This window comes from Acomys minous, assembly GCF_964271855.1.
Source record: "Acomys minous genome assembly, chromosome: 6".
Taxonomy (NCBI): domain Eukaryota; kingdom Metazoa; phylum Chordata; class Mammalia; order Rodentia; family Muridae; genus Acomys; species Acomys minous.
Window position 1 is genome coordinate 67,747,050 of NC_140487.1, and position 26,455 is coordinate 67,773,504.

Consider the following 26,455-nt stretch of genomic DNA (forward strand, 5'->3'; position numbering starts at 1 on the left):
GTAAGCCTACACTCAAGAGGTGAAGATCGTTAGGAGTGTTTTGGAGGATTCTACCTCAGCATAATAGACTGGCATGAAAAATATACATTAAGAATTCAAAAGACCAGCACTTGGGGGGGTCAGAGGCAGGTGGATATCTGTGAGTTCAAGGCCAGCCTGGTCTACAAAGCTAATCCAGGATAGCTAGGACTACAAGAGAAACCCTGTCTTGAAACCCCCCCCCAAAGTATTCAGAAGGTGAAAATAGAATAACAAATGGGGGGGGGGGCGAGCAAAAACAAGAAGCTAACACCAGATAATGCAATACATGTGACATGAAAGCAAAGGCAGGAACTGCTTCTGGGGAGAAAGGGGATCAGGGTCATAGGGAAGAGCAATGGAAAAAGCTAGTGAATTGAGACAAAATAAGGACTCAGTTGTGTGAAAAAGGCTGCGGATATAATCTTCAATAGTAGAGTGCTTTCTTAACATGTGTCCATTCCTCAGTCCCTAAAACAAGAACAAACAAAAACTTAGCAAGATTCGTAGTTCAAGGTCATCCTTAGCTGCCTGGGGAGTTTGAGGCTCGACCCTGGCTCAATGAAAGCTGTTACTTTGTATGCTGACTTACAAAGTCAGCTATGTAATTATTCTTGAGAAATCCTAAGCACTCACTTTGGATGTTTGTGCTCCTGGACAGCCTTTATGAAGCTGAGGGCGTGTCTTTGGAGAGCTGCAAGGAGACTGCTGAGAGTTTCTCCATCATTTGAGGATGTGTAGACTGTAGAGACCTACAGGGAAACATGCAGCATGACCGAGGCTATCCCACATCTTGTGAGCCAGTCTGTCTCTATTAGAGAGTATGTCTGCTGCTCCGCCCAGATGCTACCAGATGTCATCAGAGCTGGTGAGGAGGTCAGGTGCACTTAGCTTCATTTGGAGAGGGCTTAAGGAGTGAGTTTCTTGCTTAGCCTTTTGTTGTTTTGTTTTCTGTTCTTCAGACAGGGTCATGCTTTGTAGTCCTGGCTGGCCTGGAACCCATGGTGATCTTTCTGCCTCTACCTCCCAGCTACCACATCCAGCTCTTGTTCTTGTTGTCGTCGTCGTCGTCGTCCTCCCCCCTCCCCCGACCTCTGTATTTTTTAATGTATGTGGGTATTTTGTCTGCATAGGTGCCTGTGCACCATGTGCTTGCCTAGGAGGCCAGAAGAGGGAGCTGGATCTCATGGGACTGGGGTTTACAGATGGCTGTGAGCTGCCATTTGGGTGATGGGAGTTGAAACTGTGTTCTCTTAAAGTAGACTTTAACCACTCTTTATTTACTTTTTTTTTTTTTTTTTTTTTTTTTTTTTTTTTTGGTTTTTTGAGACAGGGTTTCTCTGTGTATCCCTGGCTGTCCTGGACTCACTTTGTAGACCAGGCTGGCCTTGAACTCACAGTGATCCGCCTGCCTCTGCCTCCCGAGTGCTAGGATTAAAGGCGTGCGCCACCACGCCCAGCTTATTTACTTATTTTTATTTATACTTTTTTTTTTTTTTTTACTTTCCAGCCCTTCTCATTTACCAATGAGGAGCAACTTAGCCATGCTAATTCTTACTTAATATTATCTTGACCAGAAAAAAAAAAGGAATGTTATTAGGGAAAACTTACTATAAAATTAGCTAGGAAGCTGGTAGTGCATGCCTTTAATCCCAGGAAAGGCAGGAGGATGATAGTGAGTTCAAGGCCAGCCTTGTCTACAAAGTGAGTCCAGGACAGCCAAGATTACACAGAGAAACCTTGTCTCGAAAACAAAACAAAACAAACAAACAAACAAACAAACAAAAAAGTAACCAGGCGAGGTACTGCAAGCCTATAATCCCAGCCCTTGGAAGGTAAACTGAAAAAATTATGGATTTATGGCCAGCCTGGGATAGTAAGACACCCCTTAGCCTCTACTTCATATGTATTTTTAAAAAAAAGGAAAAGAAAGAAAGAAAGAGAAGGCAGAGCTTGGGGAGCTGGCTCAGTGGGTAAAGTGCTTGCTGTTCAGGTGTGAGGTCCTGAGTGAGTTTAGTGCTGTAACACTAGTGTTTGGGGGCTGGTGGAGCTGGATCCCAGGAGCGTGATGGCTATCCAGTATAGCTGACACAGAGCTGTAGGCTCAGTGAGATACAGTCTCAAACAATATATGGAGAGCAATAGAAAACACACAACTTGAGCTCTCTCTCTACATGCATGTACACCACACACACACATACACACACATACACACACACACCATACACAAATAAAACATTAAAAGTGGTCTTTATATCTCTTCCCAGTTACAAAACAAAAATGAAAAGAAAATGCAATAGGTAGGTAGAAAAGATAGAAATAATGGAGGAAATGACCAATAAACATTTGAAATATTCTTTAACTTCAGCAACAATCGGGAAAATTAAAGCAATAAGAGCAGTTTATATAAATAGATTGGTAGAAATGAAGACATGTGGCAATATAATATAAAGAAGTAGGCACTTCTTTCCTTTCTGGTGATAATGGTAATTAGAAAACTCACTATAGAAAATAACTGGGTGACCTATTATAAGCAGTACTGCTGGTAGACATTTATCCTACTCCAACTATTTTCCAGCTTCAGTGTGCATAAGAATTGCCTGTAGGGCTTGTTGAAATTGTTGGACTCCACTCCTATAGTTTCTGATTAAGTAGGAATTGGATGGAGACTGATAATTTGCTTTTTAAGTCCCAGCTGATGCTGATCTCAACCCCAGAATCCTGTTTTGCGATTCAACCTTTTTCCTAGAGTAGTGGTTCTCAACCTTCCGAACACCATGACCCTTTAATACGGTTCCTCATGTTGCGGTTCCCCCCAACCATAAAATTATTTTGTTGCTGTTTCATAACTGTAAGTTTGCTACTGTTATGAATTATAATATAAATATCTGGTAAATGACCCACAAATGTATCAGCGCCCCTAGGTTGAGAACCACTGCCCTAGAGGAATGTGTGAATATGTGAACTAAGCAGCACATATTTAAGAATACTTACTGAGGCCAGGAAGTGGTGGCACATGCTTTTAATCCCAGCACTTAGGAGGCAGAGACAGGTGGAACTTTGAGTTCAAGGCCAGCCTGATGTACAGAGTGAGTTCCAGGACAGCCAGGGCTACACAGAGAGACCCTGTTTCAACAAACAAACAAACAAACAAACAAAAACAAACAAACAAAAAAGGAAGAAAAGACAAAAAAGAAAAAGAAAAAAACCCTGTCTCAAACATCCCCCCATACAAATGTAAAAATTCAGACATTCATTAGGAGAATAAATATATAATTTTGTATGTAATTATTAGTGGTATATGTAATTACAGAACACAAAACTAGTTCATGTAGATTAGAAATACAAGCCAGGAAAAAAGGCCATGTATTTGAAAGAGAGTAGAGGCGTGGGGTACATGAGAGGTGTTGGATGCAAAACCAACGCAAATGTAACGTCAGCATGGGAGCCTGCGAAAGGATTGTATTGATACAATGTTAAAGAAAAAATGCCACCAGGTGATGGTGGTGCATGCCTTTAATCCCAGCACTTGGGAGGCAGAAACCCTGTCTCAGAAAAAAAAAAATGTTGTTTGTTTTGTTTTTGAAAGATGACCATTTTAGCCTGGAAGTTAATCTTTAATGTATTATTTATTTGGTGGTTTCATCTAAATGAAATACTGTCCAGGGGATAAAAGTTTTTACTACCTTTTTTAAAAAATTAAAAACCTTTTGTCTTTAAAAAAAAAAAAGAAAAAGTTGGGGCTGGAGAGGTAGCTCAGAGGTTAGGAGCACTGTCTGTTCTTCCAAAGGTCCTAAGTTCAATTCCTAGCAACCACATGGTGGCCCACAGCCATCTATAATGAGATCTGGTGCCCATTTCTGCAGTGCAGGAACACACTTAGGCAAAATACTATATACATAATAAATAAATAAATCTTTAAAAAAAAAAAGAATCTGACTGAAAAAATAAAGTTGTATGGAAGAAACTGTTGATCCTTTTGTTTTGTCGTTTTGTTTTTTCAAGACAGGGTTCCTCTGTGTAACTTTGGCTGTCCTAGACTCTCCTTGTTGATCAGGCTGGCCTTGAACTCACAGAGGTCTGTCTGCCTCTGCCTCCCTGAGTGCTGGGATTAAAGGTGTGCACAGCCACATCCAGATAATTGTTGGTTCTTTTGTGCTTGGATTTTATATCCATTTATTATTGTTCTAATACATTAGCTGGGGCCTTCCATACAGATGGTCATAAATAATAATGGTCATCTTTGTTTTTCCTTTCTTAGAAATGCATCTTGGGGCTGGAGAAATGGCTCAGGGGTTGAGAGCATTGGCTGCTCGTCTAGAGGACCTAGGTTCAATTCCCATCATCCACATGGTAGCTCACAACGGTCTGTAACTCCAGTTCAGGGGATCCATCACAGCAGGCATGCATATGGTGCACATATCTGTGTGTGCAGGCAAAATACCCATACCCATAAAATAAAACAAACAAATCTTTTATAAAATGTGCCAATTATTCTTAGTGACTTACAAACTTCTTATAGATACTCTATGTGAAGTGTAAGAAAGTTTCTTGATTTGTAGTTTGCTGCAAAGGTCTTCTGAATCATACATGGGCATTGAAATCCCTGCCCCGCCCCCATGTTATTGAGGCAGTCATAGAGTACTTTTCCTTTTCTCAGCTGTGGTTGTAAGTGATTTCATTAGTAGACATCATACTTTTGACTAATTCTTAGGTGACTGGATATATTTTATCACACTATTTTAATTCATTGTTGAATTTATCTGCCTTTGTGATTTTAATCTTTCTGAAGTTAGCTTTTTTTTTTTTTGTACTGTTCTCTCCAGTTTTGGAGATCAGGAGGGATATATAGTAAAATATTAATGCTATGTTATTAGTATCAATGTATTATGCATTAATTATATATTAATATATGTTCATATTATTAGAGCTGATAAGCCTTTTAAATCTGCATCTGTCTATATCTTGTGCAGTTTTTTTTCCCCCCAAGGCAGAGTTTTTCTGTGTGACCCTTGGCTGTCCTGGAACTCACTCTGTAGACTAGGCTGGCCTCAAACTCACAGAGATCCACCTGTCTCTGTCTCCAGAGTGCTGGGATTAAAGGTATATACACCACCAACTCGCTCTTTTACACTTTGTTAGGCTAGAAAATGTTTCCTTTTTCGTCTCCCTATATAGGTGTGGGTGGCTGGCCTGGAACTCGCTATGAGGGCCAGGCTGCCCTTAAACTCACAGAGATATCCTTCTGCCTTTTAAGTGCTGGGAATAAAGGCATTCGCCACCTTTGTTTCTTGACTGTTCAGTGGGCTTTAAAAGTAAGTAACCTCTGAGCCTACCCTTTTTTTTCGGTGTGTGTGTGTGTGTGTGTGTGTGTGTGTGTGTGTTTGTGTATGTGTGAGAGAGACAGAGCCAGAGACACAGAGAGAGTGCACACGTGCACAAACATACCGGAAGGCAGGAACATGATGATACAGAAGCCATAAAGTAGGACTGCCTACTGGCTTGCTTAGCCAGAAGTGGCACCCCCACAGTGAACTGGTCCCTCCCACATCAATCAAGAAAATGTACTACAGGCTTGCCCACAGGCCAGTCTGGTAGTAGTGTTTTATCAGTTGAGGTTCCTCTTCCAAAATGACTCTAGCCTTGTGTCTAATTGATTAAATAAAAAATAAAAAGCCCGTACAGGCAGTTGTGAGTCCCTCAGTGTTTGTACCAGGAACCAAACTCAAGTCCTCTGGAAGAGCAATAAGTGCACCTAACTGCTAAACTCAAATGAAAGGAAATTTTGTTTGTTTTGTGTGTGTATTGTTTTGTATGTGTATGTGAAGGGGGGGGCAGTAGGGGGAGAGAGAGAGAGAGAGAGAGCACATATGCTATGATGCACACCTGAATGTGAAAAGGACTCCTGGACTAGCTAGCAAGTGTGGTTTCTCTCCTTCTGTCATGGTGGGTAGCAGGGAATGAACCCAAGTTAATCAAGTTTTGCAGAGAGTGCCTTTGCCTGCTGAGCCTTTTGAAATAACTTTCTTCTCTTCCAATGATTTTGAGTCAAGCCATTCATTCAGAAGGATGGAGAATCCACCCAGGGAAGAGATAAGTGAGACTTCATGTAAAATTTGACTTCAGATAGATTCCTGTTTAATGATTTGATGCTCATTTTCAGCCATCCATCCATCCATCCATCCATCTATCCATCCACCTAATACCTACCTACCTACTATCTGGCAGGTTTTTTTTGTTTGTTTGTTTGTTTTGTTTTTTTACTTTGTAGCTTAGTCTGACATTGATGAACTCTGCCCCAGCCTTGAGAGTGCTGGGACTGTGGGCCTATGCCATCATATCAGACTTCTGAATTTATTAACTTTAATTTTTTATTGTGTGTGTGGCTGTGTGGGTGGGCAAGCCATGATGTGCATGTGAAAGTTGGAGGGCAACTTTGTGGGATCAGTTCTCTCTTTCCACCTTCTTGTGGGTCCTAGGGATTAAACTCATGTCACCAGGCTTGCACAGCAAGAGGTAAGCGCTTTGGAGCTTTCTAGCCAGCCCCATTAACAGTGTATTTATTTTTTAAAGCTTAGTTCTGGGACCAGTACCAAAGTCATTTGCTGTCAAATCTGACAACTTGAGAATTCAGTCTCTGGGTCCAGAAGGAAAGAACAGATTCCAAAAATTTGTCCTCTGATTTCCCCCCAAAATAATAAATAAACAAAATTTAATAATAATAATTATTATTACTATTTTTATCCTTGGGCCATGGTATATGTTGTTGGGTTTTTTTTAATAAATCTGTATTGCATAAATATCCCAGTGAGTAAGTTATACTTTTAATAGAAACCAGAAGTGTCGTGGGCTCTTAAAGAGCCATGTTTTCTTAGATTCTATTAATAATCTTGTGCGGGTAGAGTTGTGGGAAATAATAATAGGCTCACTTTACACATATACTGTATTAGTTACATTCCTTATTGGAGTTATTAAAATACCTAACAGAAGCAGTTTAAGACTGAGACATACTAATAATGCATACCTTTGATCCCAGTACTTGGAGGCAGGTTTCTTCCTGGATTACTAAAGCCAGCCCTGAATTCCTGGACTCAGACTTTCTTCCCACCTGGGACTATAGGCATGGACGACCATGTCTGTCTTAATCTTACTGTGCTGAGGTCGCTCACAATGTTTCCTCCAAGAACCAAAAAGCCATAGTAGAAAGAGCAGCACAGCTGCCCATCAGAGTCACCAATCCCAACGCCAGGCTACGCAGTGAAAAAAATGAGTAAATGGCTTGAGTGCATGTTTTATTTGTGTTTAAATAAAACCACAAAAACTGCCAAAAAATAAATAAATTTCTCTTAACAATAAATCTAAAAGAGTGTGCACATTCTACATCTAATGAATTACTAGCTTCTGTTTAAAAAATATTCTGTATGTGGCCGCGTACCTGCGAGTGCCATGTGCGCATGTGCTGCGAGCATGTGCGCATGTGCGTGCGCGCATATGCTGAGAGCATGTACACATGTGCATGAGAGCATGCGTGTAAGCGCTCCTGTGTGGCGGTCAGGAGTTCAATTTTTTGGGGCTCCATATCTCGCTACCTTGTTTTTGAGGTAAGAGTTCTTTTGTTGCTGTCACCGCTTCCAGCCAATTCTCTTCTCTTGCCATAGAAGTGCTGGGATTACGGCCAGGAGCCTCTCAACGTGAGTTCTGGGGCCGAATTCATCTAGTCAGGCTTGCACAGCAAGAGTTCGGGAACGTGCTGCAAGCCATTTCACATTCCACCAGCCGTAGCGCCATTGTGTTTTTGTTTTGTTTTGTTTTTAAGATTTATTATTTATACAGCATTCTGCCTGCATGCCATTAGAGAGCACCAGATCTCATTGTGAGCCACCATGTGGCTTCTGAGAATTGAACTCAGGACCTTTGGAAGAGCAAGCAGTCAGGGCTCTTAACCTCTGAGCCATCTCTTCAGCCCTCCTATATACTCTCTTGACAACAAAAAACAATCTCTCTTTTAATCTTTACTTAAGGGTCACCACTGCTCTCCAGTCTCAGAGTTGTAGATTTACATGCAATGACTCTTGTTCCTTTCTTTTTCTGTTATTATATTTCTCTTCCTTCTTGGTCACGTTCGTTTAAATGACATGAATTGAGTATACCATGTTTCAGCGACAGATACCATCTGCTTAGGTTCTTATTTCTTTTATATTTAATAATTTGATTATCTGTACTTAAAATTTATTTCAATGCTGAGTCATACTTTACTCTTACTGGAAGTATTTTAAAGTTGCAAATAACCTGAACATTTGGGGGTTTTTTGTTTTGGGTTTTTGTTTTGTTTTGTTTTTTAACCTGAACATTTGTAATGCCTGTCGTGATGGAACAGTTAAATAACAACAACATGAGAATCCTTTCTTATTTTGGATTTGTGTATTAGAGTTTTGGGTGTTGTATTTTCAAGGCTGGATCTTGCTACAGAGTACAGCCTGGCCTCAAACTGGTGATGTTCCTGCTTCTACTTCCTGAGTTCTGGGATTACAGGCGGGTACCACCAGCTCTAGTTAGACTTACACACATAGACGATGACTATGTTAACTGTAAAATACATTCTAAATCTGACCACATTCTATGAAGAGCATCAGAATTAAGACCATTTTCTTTCTAAGCTTTCACATTATTTGTTGTTGTTGTTAGTTTATTTATTTATTCACTTTATATTCTGGCTGTAGCCTCCTCACTCTTCTCCTTCCAGTTCCACCCTTGCTCTCCCCTTCCCCTTCCCCTTCCCCTAGTCCTCACAAAAGCGGAGCCCCCTACCCACCCACCCCAGCGTATCAAGTCTCATCAGGACCTAGTGCCTCCTCGTCCCCTGTGGCCTGGCATCATGCCGTACGCCTTTAATCTCAGTACTAGGGAGGCAGAGGTAGGCAGATCTCTGTGAGTTCGAGGCCAGCCTGGTCTACAAAGTGAGTCCAGTACGGCCAGGCCTCTGTGTAACAGAGAAACCCTGTCTTGAAAAAACAAAAACAAAAAGAAAAAGAAAAAAGCAGACAACAGAGTACATGTCGGAGACAGCCTCTGTTCCCCTTACCAGTGGACCCACTTGAAACCTGAGCTGCCCATCAGCTACATCTTTGCTACAAGGACATTGGCTCACATTTCTATTTTTAAAAACTTAGACCTCCTACTTAATTCCAGCTTTGTATATCTAGCTTAAAAACAAAAGTGTTGTTTTTGGTTGTTTACCATGTCTCTTATATGTGTAAAATAAGATTTGTTTTTCTTTCTTTCCCTCTTTCTTTTTCCGGTTGTTATTCTGCATCTTGTGTCCCCACACCATTGGTACTTCTTCATGCTTTCAACCTTTGGCTCTTTATCATACATCGCATCTAACTTATCACAAAAGCATGAGGAGTCTACCTTTATAATCCATCCAGGTCTGAGCCCTCTTACCACCTCTGTCTGTATTAATTTGGTGAGTGCTATCATTTGGCAATGATTTTTCCATCTTTCGTTAGACATTTCTGGCTGTTTTTGACATATATTCATTGTTCCCACTGTGATCAACTTTCTAGAGAACAGCTTTAAATGCTTTAAAAACTTTTGCCAGCGGGCTGCAGGTGTGGTGGCACATGCCTTGGAGGCATAGGCGAGCCGATCTCAGGGTTCTAGGACAGTTCTACACAGAGTAACCTTGTGTTGAAAATTAGTAAATAAGTAAATAAATATAAATAAACAAATTCCCAAACCAAGAATAATATTTTTTAATGGCAAGACAGGGTGCTCATAAAAATTTCCCATTTAAATTGTACAGTTCAGGCAGGACTTGGGAGATGCCTCAATGGATTAAGCACTTGCTGGCACAAATATGAGAGAGCACCAGAATTTGGATTCTCAGAACCCACATAAAGCCTAGTCCGGTAGCAGACATCTATAATCCTAGTGTGCCTGCAGCAAGATGGCAGGTAGAGATAAATGACATGTGCTGTGGCATGACCATACTCACACATGAATATGCATACAAACTACACATAATGTACACACATGAAAATAGTGTACAATTAGGAGGCTTTGTTCTATTCCAATAGACGTAATATATATGGACACAAAAGAAGCTCTTAAGGTGCTGTTTACCAGGCTGTGTTTCCGTCAGTGTTTGATGGCAGCCATCAATGGCAATAAACAGGTAATGCTAGCACTAATCCTTTAGTGTCACAGAGCCAGTACAAGCCTTATAAGCTCTTTTGTAGGCCTGGAAAGTTGAGACTTCTTAGTCCTTAAGCTTGGTCAGTGTTACAACTCTTGGTCCCTGATATTTGACACTCTTGGGCCTAAAGATTTGATAGCTCTCTAAAACATTTCTGGTGACTGTGGTCTCGGTTCTTGTCTTTGGCTCCTTACAGTCATTTGCCCTTCTTTAGCCTCATGTCTCTGCCTTCCATTGCCTGTCTTCCTGCCATTCTAGACTGTTCAGTTCTGCAGTTCAGCAGTGGGCTGGATGCCTTCCCACTTTGACAGCTTCACTGTTGTTGCTACTGCTGCTCCACTGCCTCCACCATGCTCCTATCTTCCCTGTTTCTTTATGATACCAGCTCAGCCCACACAACTAAAATTGGGCAGGAAAGACCAGAGACACTTTTTATTGGACCTAATGTTGCCTCCTCTGAGGCAGGGAGGCAGCTCAGCAGACTGTCTCAGATTACTGATGGAGCAGGTTTGAGAAACCTGCTTATGTAGCTTGACAAATGGGTATTTGCTCTATTACAGACTTCCCTTTTAGCACGATCAAAGCCATCAGGAATTATTTAAACTATAGCAGCCTTCTATCATAGCATGAATTGTAAAACAGCCACTGAGGCTTGTGTTTGGAGCCAGTCACAAGCCTTGGGTCTTTAGAACCAGTTACAGCAGCCCTTCTGCTACGCCATGAAGAGAAATGTTTCCCTTTCAGCTAGATGAAAATGATTTTCAGGTTATGTCCTGTTCACCAAAACGTGTGTGTGTGTGTGTGTGTGTGTGTGTGTGTGTGTAAAATGGCTAATGTAAATCATGTCACATAGTTCAAGCTAGTTAAGGCTGCCCCTTCATGAGTCTGGGCAATCAGTTGTGAACATTTTGAAGGTTTTTTGTTTTGTTTTGTTTTGTTCTTTTGAGGTTACTATAATAGCTCCTTTATTTTGTTAATGAAAAATTTTACTTATTTGTTAGCAGGTGAACATTTGGGTTCTTTTCACTGGGCATCTGAGTTCAGGTCCCTGTGCTTGTCCCTGGCAACTTCACCAACTGAACCGCTTCCTCACCTCCACCGCCCTTTTGTTAAGACAGGGCCTCAAGTAGCCCAGTGTGTCCTTGAACTGATTGATTGATTGATTTATAAAAGATTTATTTAATGTATAGGAGGTACTGTGTGTGTGCTTGCACACCAGAAGAGGATCAGATCACATTCTAAATGGTTGTGAGCCACCCTGTAGTTCCTGGGAATGAACTCAGGGCCTCTGGAAGAGCAGCCGTCTCTCCAGCCCCCTTGACCTGATGGTTTATTATATAGCTGAGGCTGGTTTAACCTCCTGGTCCTCCTGCCTGTATCTCCCAAGTGTTGGGATTACAGGTATGCATAGCAGTATCCATGGTGTTTTCACATTTTGGCTATTAGGAATCTTACATTAGGAGCATTCCCGTGTACTTTATGTGTTCTATTGCATATTTACATGCAATATATTTTCTATTATATAATAAACCACCCTAAAGCCTAGCACTTAAAATAACCATTCTTTTCAGTTGTAGAAGCGTGCTATTGTGAACTATACTAATGTTGGCTCATTTATCTGTGACCAATTGGTGGTTCTAGATAGCTAACTACTCTAGTATAGCCTAAAGTGGCAGAACATGGTGCTAGTGGGCTAGCCGAGGCATGTTCTGAGAGCAGAGCAGAGGGGAAAGAGCAAGCAAAGTTCAGTTGTGCAAGATAGCAAGAAGTAGTTCATATTTGCATTTCAAACCGCTGCTTGGGTCATGTTTGCTAATACCATGCTGAAAGATACCACAAGAACAACCAAGCCTCTGAAGAAGCCCAGGATCAGAGTGGAAGTTACAGACTGAAAGGTGTGCCTATTAGAAAGCCATTTATTGGGGGCATTAATGCAATCAGCCTTTCACACACAAACTAATCTTTTCCTTATCCTAATGTTTTTGCTTTTTTTTTCCCCTCTTCTGTTTTACTGGCTTTCTCTTTCATAAGTGCGTTCTGAGATTGCTCTCCTTCCTTCAGGTCTTCAAATTAACCAGTGCCCACCCATCTGTATCCTGGTCTCCAGCTCACTTGTTTTTTGTTTGTTCTGCTTTTTAACCACAGTCTGACATACGTTATGTTTGTTTAATGCTTGACTTTATCCATCTAGAATGTGTACTTCATGAGGCCAAGGACTAAACCAAGATACTCATTGAATTGTTGGGAGGAATTGTTGGTAATTGAATGAACCTAATAGAGACAAGTATATAAGCGTGCCTGATACAAAGTAAGCACCGTGTCAAGTTAGTGTGCTACCTGCGGCTCAGTATTCTCAGCACCTACTTGTGCAAAGTGTATGGAGCAAGTTAAGTTGAAAACTGGAAAGTTTACTGTTAGAATTACAAAATCTAAAACACTTTTAGAAGATGAAAAGCCACATATAGTAAATGAGCCAGACACTAGTTTCTTTACATATGTTTATTTTATTTAATGTATATGAGTAATTTGCCTATAAGTGTGTGTATGTGTTATGTATGTATATATGTTCACTATGGGTGGTTGTGAGCCACCATGTAGGTGCTTGGAACCATGACTTACTTGCCCTGTGTTAGTGACTCCAAACAGTTTATTTTTGACATATTTGAACATAGTTCAACCTCGGGAAAGGGTTTCTTGTGACAGTTATCACACTAAAGCTTAGGACATCACTGTATTGAAACTCTTGAAAAGTACCTGTGTGACCTTTTTCAGAAGAATAGGTTCTATTAACTGAGAAACAATGATCAGGAGTCTGGAAAGAGTCTGGGATAAACATAATAGTCTAGGGGATTCAAGTTAGGCCTGGCCCTATAGGTAGCAAAGGTCACCAGGTTATGAATGACACCCATTTCCAGCTTTCTGGGCAGAACCGGATATAAATTCCTTCTGTTGAAAAGAAAAAGCCAGTTTGTGTGTTTCCCTAGTGCTGTCTGTGAGTACTAGGGAACCTCATGCCCTCCACGTGAGAGGAAGATGTTAGGCCTGGGCCACAAGTGACTTAACTCAGTGACCTATGTCGTTGGTCCTGCCTTGGTTTTTGAGACAAAGCATTTGACTGGGATCTGGAGTTGTGCAATTACACTAGGCTGATTGACCCGCAAGATCTGTCTTAAAATTTCTTAGAATTGTCTATGCCCATTAACTCATTGAAATACGTAGATTGTTGAAATTAGAAGTGTTATAAAACATTTTGTGAATTGAAGGACAAGATAGCCCAATGGGTAAAGGCACGAAGGTTCAAGCCTGATTCATGTGCACCTGCGTGACAGAAGGGGCATCAGATCCCAGGATAGATGGTTGTGAGCCACCATGTGGTTGCTGGGAATTAAACTCAGGACCTCTGGAAGAGCACTGAATCATCTCTCCAGCCCCCTGATAACTGATTTTGATCCCCTAAGCCCACATGGTGGAAGGAGAGAACTGACTTTCACACGTTGTCCTCTGACCACTACGTGTAGTCACCTACATGTGCGCATGTGTGTACACACACATACCACATGAATAGATGTGATTTTTTAAAAAATTTAAATCATGAACTGAATGTTTATATGACTGCTAAAAGGAAGTAAAACTACACATACAATTGGAAGGGATCTAAAAAATTACCCGTATAGAAGACATTTGCATGTGTTTTATGTATGTCCTTTATGAGTAAAAAGGGAACAGTAAAGGATCCTTACTGTTTAGTTGCTTTTCTCACTGATGCGACAAGATCTTGGACCAATAAATATAACTTGAGGAGACTTTTCTTCAGCTTATAGCTTAAAAGAAGATAGGCTCCATTATTAGTGGGAAGATGTGGCTGCAGGAAGACAAGGCATCAGAAGCAGGAGGCAGCCAGTCACACTGTAGTAGGAAGAGAGAAATGAATGCTGGGGCTCAGTTTGCCTCCTCCTTTTTATTCAGTCTAGGACCTCAGGTTATCGAACGGAGTAAGTTTTTCCTTCCATTAAACTTTGGAAATGCCCTCACAGACTCTCCTAGAGATGTTTGTCCTAGGTGTTTTTTGAGACAGAATTTCTCTGTGTAGCTCTGGCTGTTCTGGAACTCACTCTGTAGACCAGGCTGGCCTCAAACTCAGAACTGCCTGCCTCTGCCTCCTGAGTGCTGGGATTACAGGTGTGTAGCACCACCACCCAGCCAATCTATTGTGTGGCAACACCACCCAGCCAATCTATTCGTTCATAAAATTAATAGTCAAAATCCAGTCAAATTCACACTGAAGATTAGCTATCACAGTAAACAAACTCCAAGAGCATTTGCTTTCTGGTGGGGAGCCCCAAGTTTGATAGAAGATAAAAATAGATTTTCATGGTTTATTCTGTTTGTATATGTACATAATATATATATAGAATTTTATTTTTAATATATTTTATTTATTCATATTATATCTAAATTGTTATTAGAATTTTATTTTTATTTAATTTTTATGAAGGACACTGACTTTATTCATCTAAACATTTTTATAAGGAGAGTGACTGTTTTTGCCATACAAAAAAAGCAAAAAAGGAGCTAAAGGGCATCTAACATCCAAAGGGCATAAAAGGATGGAGAAAGGGGCCAAGAATCCCTTCAGGAAAACTGGTAACTGTTGCCATAAAACTGCAGGGGGAGGAGTAAGGGCAAGAATTCCAAACAAGGTTGAAATGCTGAGGGGAGACAACGTCCAAAAGACCTTGGAGTACATAGGAGGTGAGTGTGACCAGACTTCCTTCATGGAAGACAGGGAGGAGGCCCACCTGGCTGCAGACTCTGGACACTATGCTGAAGCTGGAGGGTTGAGGGGTGCCCAGAGAATATTAAAGCAAAATATCACACCATTCTCAAAAGCACCCAAAGCAGTCCCGGGACTGCTTGGCATTGGCACCACGTGTCTTTCAGCCATTCTCGGAAGAGGTCTTCATCTTTCTTAAGCAACAGAAACTGGCCAAGGACCACATAAGCCATGTCAGAGGCCCTTTCCTCCAGCTTCTTGCCCGGGACATCCATCCGGGACGTGCTCCCCACTGGCTTTCCCCCATGGGCTCTGCCACGAAGTCTTGGTGCTTTGGGGAGGTTGTTGTCTTGATCAGGTTTAACCTGTAGCTCCAGCTCTGGCTCCTCCTGCCACTTGGCTGCTCCCGCTGACACCTCAAGTTACTAGAATGTTCTTCAACTTTTCTGTATAGCCTTCGCTGTCCTGAACTCGCTTCATAGACCAGGCTGGCCTCGACTCAAAAGATTCTGCCTCTGCCTCCCCAAGTGCTGGGATTACAGGGGTGTACCACCATACCCAGCTGCTATTTGTGTTTCTAAGTTGGACTTATTTTACTTAATAAAGCAATTGCCAGTTTTGATTGTTCCAAACACTTGGGTATTATTTGGATCTCTTATAGGTAAAGATATATTACTAATATAGAAAAAAAAAGGTTAACATGGTTATTATTTTTGTTTGTTTTCGAGACAGGGTTTCTCTGTATAGCCTTGGCTGTCCTGGACTGCTTTGTAGGCTGGGCTGGCCTTGAACTTAAAGATCCACCTGCCTCTGTCTCCCAGAGTGCTGGGATTACAGGCATATGCCACTACACCTCAGTTATTAATACTCATAAAACTCTACTAAATTGTCTAAAGTCTTGAGAATACTGATAGTTACTGCATTCTGTTAATCTGCATTACAATATTTTAATTCATATGCTAAGTGATCTTTATTAATTTTTTAAAATTTTTTTAGGTGTGGAATATCAAGCAAATGATTAAGTTGACACAGGAACATATAGAGGCCCTCTTGGACAAATTTGGTGGGGAACATAATCCACCATCAATATACTTAGAGGTAAGTTTTTGAGTATTGCTTTATAGTAATTTTTAGGGGGAAATGTATAAAAAATTTTATAGTTGTAGTTTTGGTTATTTTAGAGAGCAGAATTAGAAACATTGAAAGAATTAGCTTTGTCTATTTTTTTCTCCCTTGGTCTTGCTTTCTTTTACTTGCTGCAATCCATATGTGTTAGTTTTACTTGGAAAATGTCAAAACCAAAAGGGATCTCCCCTATAAACTTTGAAATATTGCCTCAATTAATAGTAATTTTAAAAAAGGATTGTTAAAAAGAGAGAGAAAGCATACTGTTTTGGTAGTCAGCAGAATGAGTTACTATATTGGGAAAGTGGAGCAGTTTTATAAAGTTTTGTTTTGTTTTTTTTTTTTTTTCAGAATAAGTTCCCCATAGTTGGTTTCTACTTTCTTATAGATACAATTTATGGTCTTGGAATGGCTAGCATTGCTCAGTCTTACTGCTTAATGAAGCCTTGGGACCGGCCTTGAGTGAGATTATGAATCTGTGGTTAGCCATTGTCCTTAAGGCAGTAGGTACCATGTAATCACAGACGGCCCTTCTCGTCCTTAGTGTCCCTCTCAAAGTCAGCCTTAGCAAGCAAGCTGTTGCGGAGTCTGGGCAACCAGCACTGCTCACCACACTTTCCACTGCCTTCCTCCATAAACTCTTGCTCACCTACAATCACACACAAAGATAACCCTAAATTTTAAAAGACCAGAAGAGCTAGGCATGGTGGTATAACCCTTTAGTCCCAGCATTTAGAAGGCAGAGGAAGACAAATCTCTTGGAGTTTGCGGTCAGCCTGGGCTACATAGTAAGTTCCAAGACAGCCAAGGCTACACAGTAAGACTCTGTCTCAAAACCAAAAAACAAACCAAAGACCAAGGTAACATTTGGCTTCAAATACCAGAAAATTTAAAGCATGGTTTGAACAGCTCTAACTCAGTTTTCTAATTTAGCAATCTAATTACTTTTTAAAGGACAAATTAAGTCTTCATTATTTTATGAGAAAGTTAAGTTTGTGTTTATAAAACACGTCTTGGAACTTTGGAAACACGAACTAAACTGTTCTTTGTCTTCCTCATATGATTTACTCCAGCTCGTAACTGCAGGACTAGAATTATTTGTGGGTTTTTTTGTTTGTTTGTTTGTTTGTTTCTTTTCTTTTCTTTTGTTTCGTTTGAGCTCTGGAAACCAAGCTAGCCTCAAACTCACAGAGACTCACCTGCCTTTGCCTACCAAGTGCTGGGATCAAAGGCATGCACCACCACGCCTGGCTCAGGACCAGAATTCTACCTCCAGATACTATTAGTGTCCTTTCACTTGTGCAGTGTAGGAGGCTAAGCAGGGAAGTAAGAAGTAGATATGTAGTCTTAGTGAAACTGATCATTTTTGTCTATCAGTTACACAATATAAGCAATAGTCTGTCTTCCTATATTGGAGACTTTACCACCTTTGAATCAGTGAACGTGTCTATTTTCGGTCATGATAGATTGCTTTAGCCAAACGCATACTCTTCAGACATTTGAATACTTAAGATTGACTAATAAAAAGCTTTTGTGCTTATTCTTATTCTGTGCCCTGAACTGTGTTAAATACTTTTATTAATACTTATGGGCCTGCATAGGTATTTTATTTCCATTTTATAGGCTAAATAGAGAGCTTAAGTAACGTATCTTAAGTGAAATTATTGATAAAGGGAAGAAGGCATGTATCTGTAATACTGACCACTGCCTTATTCTACTGTTTGCCTAGCCTGCTGTGTCTCTGCCCTTACTCTACCAACAGGCAGCTCTTATTTGGGCCAAACACTTCTGATTTCATTATCCATTCTTTGTGATAAAAGTTTTGGACCTTTTTTTTTTTTAAGATGTATTTGATTGGTTTTTTTTAGTATTAGGTAAACAAACTTGAAACGTATATTCAAGGTAAGTGTAACATCAGCAAAATTCAATGGATTATAGTATTAGGATGTGACAAAATAGTAGATTCTTTTTTTTTCTTTTGTTTTTTTGTTTGTTTGTTTGTTTTAAAGATTTATTTATTATATATAAAGTGCTCTGCCTGCATGTGCACCTGCATGATGGAAGAAAGCATTAGATCACGTTATAGATGGTTGTAAGCCACCATGTGGTTGCTAGGAATTGAACTCAGGTCCTTTGGAAGAGCAGTCAATGCTCTTAACCTCTGAGCCATCTCTCCAGCCCCCAAGTAGTAGATTGTTATTCTCATGGACTAATACCACACAATGTAGATGTATTGAGTATTTATGAAATATTTTAGGAAAAAATGAAAATAGTGTTACATGTAATAATTTAAGAATTGAGTTTACAGTTACAAAATAGCATAGTTCCTGACATGTAGTAAGTGTTCCACAGGTAGGGATATTCACTGAATACCTGCTAATGTTTGTACTGTAATGTATATATATATTTAAGAGCCAAAAATCTGTATCTTCATAGATTGTGCTTCAGAAGGGGAAGCAAAGTGTAGACAAAGGACATATAAAGGAGTTAGAATATTGCTCTTATTTAGCACTTTATACAGCATGAGGAAGATGACAGGATGCTTACCTGTGGAAAGCTGACCAGCCCAACAGAAGGACCAGTTCTACTTATGACCCACTGGACACACTATTCTTCTGGTTTTCAGTTTTACTCCTTAAGAATCCTTACATTTTTTTTTTCTTAGAATAAAACATACATAGAATTTACCACTTTAAAAACTATATTTTTGCCAGGTGATGTTGACATACACCTGTAATCCCAGCACTCAGGAGGCAGAGGCAGGCTGATCTCTGTGAGTTTGAGGCCAGTCTAGTCTACAGAGTGAGTCCAGGGCAGCCAGAACCACACAGAGAAACCCCATCTTGAAAAAACAAAAAGTAACCAAGAAGAGACTTGATACCCTATGAGCATATACAGGGGGAGGAAGTCCCCCTCAGGAACAGTCATAGGGGAGGGGAATAAGGGGGAAGTGGGAGGGAGGGAAGAATGGGAAGATACAAGGGATGGGATAACCACTGAGATGTAACAAGAATAAATTAATAAAAAAATTTTTTAAAAGAAAATTAAATATTTTTAATGAAATGCTAGTCAATATTTTTAAAATATCAGTTAAACTATATTTGTAGGGAAATTATTATTATTTATTAAAAGCAATTAAAACATGAAAAAAAAGAAAAAACAAAAAGTAACAACAAAATTTTTTTTCATGATGTTATCAAATTCATTTTATTTTGTAGCCATCAACACAGTCATCTCTAGAAACTTTGTCATCTAAGACTGATCTTTTTTATTTTACATATTAACTACCAAATTCACATTTTTCTTCTCACCATAATCTACAGTAACAACTATTTACTCCTAAGTCTGTAAAGTTGACTGTTTTAGTTGCTCACATCATTTGTCCATTTCTGACTGGCTTATTTTATTCAGCAAGTTTTTAAGGCTTATACATGTTTCAGTGTGGCTAGTATATGTGTAAACACTCTCCTTCCTTGCCAGGGGGAATACTTGCGGTAGAAAACTTGCCTATTTGTGGATGCTTGGATTGCAAAGGGTGCTGCATGGCCACGGCTGAAAGATAATTGAATTCTTGCTGCCGTCACCTAGCTGTAGTCTTAACTGTCAGTGAATGCACAAGGATTCTGCTTTTGCAGTATCCTCACCAACACTGAGTAGCTTTGTAATAGGCTTTTGTTGTTTTTGTTTTTCAGGACAGGATTTCTCTCTATAGCTGTGGCTGTTCTAGAACTTACTCTATAGACCAGGCTGGCCTGGAACTCAGAGATCAGCCTGCCTCTGCCTTCAAAGTGTGATAATAGCCATTTTAATTAATGTAAAGTGGTAGTCTGTTGTGGCTTTGTTTTTTATTTCCCTAATGACTATGGTGTTGGCATTTTTTTTCACAGTTTATTGTTTATTTGGATGTACTCTTTAAAGAAACGTCTGTGTTGTTTGGGTTTTAGCCACTTGGTTGCAAGTTTTTTTTTTAATTAATAATTTATTTTTTTCATTCATTCATGTGTGTGGGCCAGAGGACAATTTTCAAGAATTTTTCTCTCTTTCCAACCATGTTGGTCCTGGGGATGGAACTTAGGTTGCCAGGCGTGATGGGAAATGCCTTTACTCACTGAACCACCCTGCCTGCCTCTCTGTATCTTCTTCTCCATGCCTGAGAAAAGAGGTGGCGTTCTTATTCAACCCACTCCATCCCATCCCTAGCAAATAAGCTTATGGCCACATAATAATGCAGACTTTATTTAGTTCCAGCCAAGTCCAAGTCTCTTCTGAGACTCCAGGTCACCTCATAATTGTAACCCTCTATAAAATCAAACAGCAAGTTACATGCTTCCAGTGTATACTGGCACAGGATTTATATTACCACTCCACAAGGGCAGAATGGAGGCATAGCGAGAAAATTCAGCTCTGTGCCACTTTGTTGCCTGTAGCACACATCTCTCTCTTGGCCTGCTTCTACTCCCAGGACGCAGCTCTCCTTGGCCGACAGCTCACAGCTCTGACTTCTCAAACATAATTGGGATCTCCAGTGAAACTCAGGCTTCACTTGCATAATTTGAAATTTATCTTGTTGGTTGATCTGTGGTTTATTCAATGGTTTACTCATCAACAACTTTAATCCTAAAGGAAGAAAAAAAATGTGCTTGCCCTGAAAATTGTTTCCAGGATTTCTTCTGTTTCTCGTATTTTCTTGTTTATATTCAATTAATGAATTTAAGTATCTTTTCTGTGGAAAATAGAGTGTTGATGCTTTAAAAAATTGTTTATAAAAAATAAAAATTAAAAAAAAAAACAAAAAAATTGTTTATGCAGGCCGGGGGGGGGGTGGCGCTAGCCTTTAATCCCAGCACTCGGGAGGCAGAGGCAGGCGGATCGCTGTGAGTTCGAGTCCAGCCTGGTGTACAAAGCGAGTCCAGGACAGCCAAGGCTACACAGAGAAACCCTGTTTCGAAAAAAAAAGTTTATGCTTTTATATATGTGTCTGTACACATACAGATGTCTGTACATGTGCACAAAAATGTCTGTGCGTGGATATGTACTGTGTTGTATGTATAGAGGCCAGAAGACAGTTGGCAAGAGTCAGTTCTCTCCTTTTATCGTGTGGACCCCAGGAACTGGACTCAGGGTCTCAGGCTTGGTGGCATGTGCCCTAAGTGGGGAGCTGTCTTGCTAGCCATAGTTGCTTTCCTACTTGTTTCTGTACCTGATATATGGTATCCAGAGTACTCCTTCATGGCAGCTCAGAAGCAAAGAAAAAAAAATAAAAAGGAGCCAGAATTCAGTATTTTCTTCAGAGGTCAGCCGAGGCAGTCTGTAGGCTCCAGATGAGCCAGGGCTACATTCTTGAAACCCCACCTCAAAGAAGAAATGTCCCTAATAATCTCACGTCTGTACACTAGGACTTGCCTCCTACAGGTTTTACCACGATAGTAAGGGCCATGCCTTTTACATGTGGCCTTTGGGAGGCATTTTAGATACAAACAAAAACAGTCAACATAATATTCTTACATAACATAACTCTTGTTATTTCTCATTTTGTTTTTATTGTAATCATTGTAGTAGGTATGCATTAGTATCTCAGCATGGTTTGGTTGGCAACTTGCTAGAAAGAATTGGTTTTAAGCATCTTCTATGTACTAGTTATTTGTGTATCTTGTAAGAATTATCTATTCAGATCCTTTACTCCTATTCTGTCCTGTCCTGTTCTATTCTTTGAGGCATGGTCTTTGTACATATCCCTGCATGTCCTGGAGCTCACTATGTAGATCAGGATGCCCTGGAACTCAGATTCCCGCTGCCTGTTTCCTGAGTACTGGGATTAAAGGCACCACCACACCCAGCAACCACCCTTCTTTTGATTTTTTAACTTTGACACAAGGTCTAACCTAAGTTGCATAGGCTGGCTTTGAATTCCTTCTGTAACTTAATGCTTATTTGATAGCTTTGATCCTCAGAATAAATTTGAACAGAATGTTATTTTTTAAATGAATTAAATGTTAGATTTAGGGATTCTGGGAAAAACAGAAACAGCTAAAATAAATATTATAAAGAATGTGGCATGTTGTTTTTCGGTTTCATGGGGGGTTTTGGCTTTTTGTTTTTGTTTGTTTGTTTGTTTGTTTGTTTCAAGACAGGGCTTCTCTGTGTAGCCCTGGCTGTCCTGGACTCACTTTGTAGAAGAGGTTGGCCTCAAACTCACAGAAGATCCACCTGCCTTTGCTCCCCAAGTGTTGTGATTACTGGTGTGTGCCACTGTGCCCAGCTGATATGTTATTTTTTTTTAAGATTTATTTATTTGTTATTATGTATACAGTGCTTTGCCTGCGTGTACACCTGCAGGCCAGAAAAGGGCATCAGATCACATTATAGATGATTGTGAGCCACCATGTAGTTGCTAGGAATTGAACTCATGACCTCTGGAAGAGCAGCCAGTGCTCTTAACCTCTGAGCCATCTCTCCAGCCCCCTGATATGTTATTTTTAAACATTATTCAGGGGCCAGGGGTAGTGGTACACTCTTTTAATCCCAGCACTCAGGAGGCAGAGGCAGGTGAATCTCTTAAGTTTGAGACTAGACTAGTCTACAGAGTGAGTTTCAAGGACAGCCAGGGCTACATAGAGAAGCCCTGTCTTGAAAACAACAACAACAACAAAAAAACCCCAAAAACAACAACAACAAAAACCAACAATAAAAAGCTGTTCAGATGATAGTTTGAAAAATCAGGCAATTTTAAGTTTTGTGACTAGATGATGGAACTAACTGGTAGCCTGGTTTTATTATTTTCTCCAGCAGTGGTTAGTAATGTGGGGTGGGGGGAATGGGAGTGGTTGAATAGTCAACTTTTCCAAAAATTGGAATTTGGCAATCTTTTTTTTTTTTTTTTTTTTTTTTTTGGTTTTTCGAGACAGGGTTTTTCTGTGTAGCCTTGGCTGTCCTGGACTCACTTTGTACACCAGGCTGGCCTCGAACTCACAGCAATCCACCTGCCTCTGCCTCCCGAGTGCTGGGATTAAAGGCGTGCGCCACCACCGCCCGGCTGGCAATCTTATCAAGAAAGAACAACAATTAGCTAAAGAATCAAAGATACAATTGATGTTGATGTTGGAATAATAAAACACAAAATATGGTAAAGAACACAGTAAGGACCCAAGTCTGGGACGATGTTATTCCCAGGTATTGATGCTGACCTGAACCTATTCATGTGCTAGTGAGATGTAAAGTCGAGGTGGAGTAGTGCTCATTCAAGGGTGTGAACATTCCAAAGTGAGATCCTGGCATCATTTCAATTTTGTGTGTGAGCAAGTGTTTCTGGGTCTTGAAGACAGAATGAAAATAAATGCCTTTAGAGATGAGATAGAGGGTTTTCTAAGGCGAGGATATTAGAAAAATAATTGGATTCGACAGTTAGGATTGCTGTGGCTATGATGAAACACCATGACCAAGCAATCTGAAGAGGCAAGGGTTTATTTGGCCTACATATCCTGCATCAAGTCATTGAGGGAAGCCAAGGCAGGGACTCAAATGAGCAAGAAGAGGCAGGCCCTGGTGCAGAAACCATGAAGGAGTGCTGCTTACCAGCTTGCTCCTCGTGGCTTGCTCAGCCTGCTTCCTTTTATTTTAAGCCCCTTTATATTGAAAATAGATTTGTTTCTCAAACTATATCCTGATTACGGTTTCCCCACCCTCTGCTCCTCCCGGATCTTCTCCATATCCCCTCCCATCTGGCTCCACAGCCCTTCTGCCTCTCATTAGAACACACACAGGCTTCTAAAGGAATAGTAATAATTAATTTAATATAACATAACATAACGTAACATAACATAACATAACGTGATAAAACAAGAGCTAACATACCGGGATAGAGCAAAACAGACAGGCAGAAGGAAAAGAGCCCCAGAAGGGCAAAAGGAACAAATATAGATGCAGACTCAGGAAGCCCATAAAAACCTTAAGCTGGAAACTGATGTGCAAAGGATCTGTATGGTAAAAAGAGAGAAAATATAAATAAGATAAATACAGATAAAAGATAAGATAAATGTAAAAGAGGGGATGTCAACACGAATTTTGAGACAAGGAACCTCCAGAGATGCTGCTGAGTTTGTTTTCTGTTGGTCATCTGCTGGACATGCCCTGAAGAGAAGTTTATTTCCTGCATGAACCTCCCTTAGAGAAAAGTTTTCATTTTTAGCCTGCTTTTTTATGGCATCCAAGACCACCAGGTCAGGGGTGGCACCACCCACAATGCTCTGGGCCCTTCTACATTAATCACTAAGTGAGAAAATGCCCTACAGACTTGCCTACAGCCTGATCTTAAGGAGGCATTTTCTCAGTTGAGACTCCCTCCTCGCAGATGACTCCGGCTTGTCAAGCTGACTTAAAACCAGCAAGTACAACACTGAATGCAGCTGAAGTAACTTGTTAGATTGGACTGTCAGGATGAAAAAGAGCTATTGATAATGTAGTGAAATAATACTTTATAGTCTATGATGGAGTAGGTATATTTTCAAATTTTTAACATTAATACTTTGATAAGGAAAGAGCATTTGAAAACTTCATTGTCTCCATTCATCCCTTTTTTTATAAGGCTTACTTCATATAATAAACATGCTTGCCTAGACTTCAGTAAATACGACTATTGGATCTATGTAAGAAAGAATGTGTCTCCCAGATAGCATGTATGTAACCTTCAAGGGTAAGAATCGTCAGTCTTGTCTGGTTTTGTCGTCTGCACATAATCAGTGGCAGTATAGAGATGAACAATAAGTGTTTATTGAGTAACTAAGGACTTAATAAACGAAACATTGAGAAAGGCACCCTTACTAATTAGCCACTGGATATGAGAGCTAAACAGAATTTCAGCTCCGACAGATTCGAACTGATTTGATGGTAATGGTCTGTTCTGTTTGTGACAGTTCTGGACCAGGATTGGGCAACTAGCAAATGGTAAAAGAGGAGTTTTTTCTTAGCATTTAGGCTCCTTACCTCAGTACTTGTATTATATTTTCTCCTTTCGAAAGTTGTTCGGTAAGATATGAATACAGTATATCAGAGTGCTGTGCCCTTTATTGAAATGAAATTGCTCTTTTATTCTCCCCTACCTTAGATAATTCCTATATGCTTATGAAATTCCAATTTCCTAGCATGGCCTAAACATTCTACAATCTGATCCCTTGCCCATTTCCTCAATCTTACTGTTTTCTTGTGTACCTGTTCCTCATTTAAATTCTACAGATTTATACCAACTTCTTGCAGTTTCTTACATATTACCTAGCATTCAGTTTAGGAATATATGCCCCCCATTCTTCTGGACACAGGTCTCTCTTCCTTTTTATTTTCCGCCCATTCATGTAACTGCCTTCCCCTCTAAGCCCCATCTCATTCTACACTATTGCCAGTTAGCAGGAATGGAATTTCTTTTTTAAATATTTACTTATTTTGTGTATGTGAGTGCTCTGTTTTCATGGACAGCAGAAGAGGGGATCAGATTCCATTACAGATGGCTGTGAGCCACCATGTGGTTGTTGGGAATTGAACTCAGCACCTCTGGAAGAGCAGCCAGAGCTCTTAACCACTGAGCCATCTCTCCAGCCCAGGAATGCAAATTCCTATGCATAATACACAAGTAAAATTACATTCACCAGTTTCTTTATAACCCAATAATCATTTAAAATTTTTACTTAGGGTATTGTGTTATGATGCACTCATGTGACAGGAGCGTGCACATGCATGTGGATGTCAGAAGGCAGCTTTGAGGAGTTGCTTCTTTCCTTTTATTGTGGGTTCTAGGGATCAGACTCAAGTCTTCAGGCTTACTCAGCTAGCTCTTTTCCCTGCTGAGCCATCTTTCTAGCCCAGAAAACTGCCGAGAAAAGGGACATGCCATAGTAAAATCTTTGAATCGTTCTTATAGACTTTCATAAATGTTTGTGGTACTGCATCGTTTGGCATGGTAGAGATGCAGTAGGGCTAAATTGCTCTGGGCTGAAGGGGTTTCTACTGTCTGAAAGAACTGTGCACAGTTACATTCTAATTAGTTCTACCTTTTACTTTCAGCAGCATTCTGTTCCTTTAGAACTTGGTATTTAATATGATAGGTCATTTGACTTCATAGCTTTTGTCAAATGGGATATACTGATAATGGCCCAGAGTTTCCTGTGGTTGTAGGGTATCAAGTTCTCACTTGCTAAGCACCATTTGTTGGGAAAAGAGATAGTTGAGAATCCCACCAGAGAGAATGTTGATGTCCGTGATCACGGCTGCTGCAGGATCCCGGAATGATGTCCTTGGTCCTTGCTGCCATCAGAGGCAGTGTGAAAGTCCATGGTCCATGTTGCTGTTGCTGG

At 40.3% G+C, this 26,455-nt stretch overlaps 1 protein-coding gene and 1 pseudogene across 4 annotated transcripts in view; one reads left to right on the top strand and one right to left on the bottom strand.

Moving 5' to 3' along the window:
* BRAF (B-Raf proto-oncogene, serine/threonine kinase) overlaps nucleotides 1-26,455 on the top strand; it is a 109,743-nt gene that overhangs the window by 21,596 nt on the left and 61,692 nt on the right. For all 3 annotated transcript variants that reach the window (XM_084785217.1, XM_084785216.1, XM_084785218.1), the window contains exon 2: nucleotides 15,987-16,088. In XM_084785217.1, the coding sequence (XP_084641343.1) occupies nucleotides 15,987-16,088 (102 nt within the window). The remainder of the gene's footprint in view (nucleotides 1-15,986; nucleotides 16,089-26,455) is intronic.
* On the bottom strand, nucleotides 14,790-15,546 carry LOC311599056 (barrier-to-autointegration factor-like; annotated as a pseudogene). The gene is made up of 2 exons: nucleotides 15,531-15,546; nucleotides 14,790-15,464 (listed from the first exon to the last, which is right to left on the bottom strand). The product of its transcript is annotated as a barrier-to-autointegration factor-like (transcript).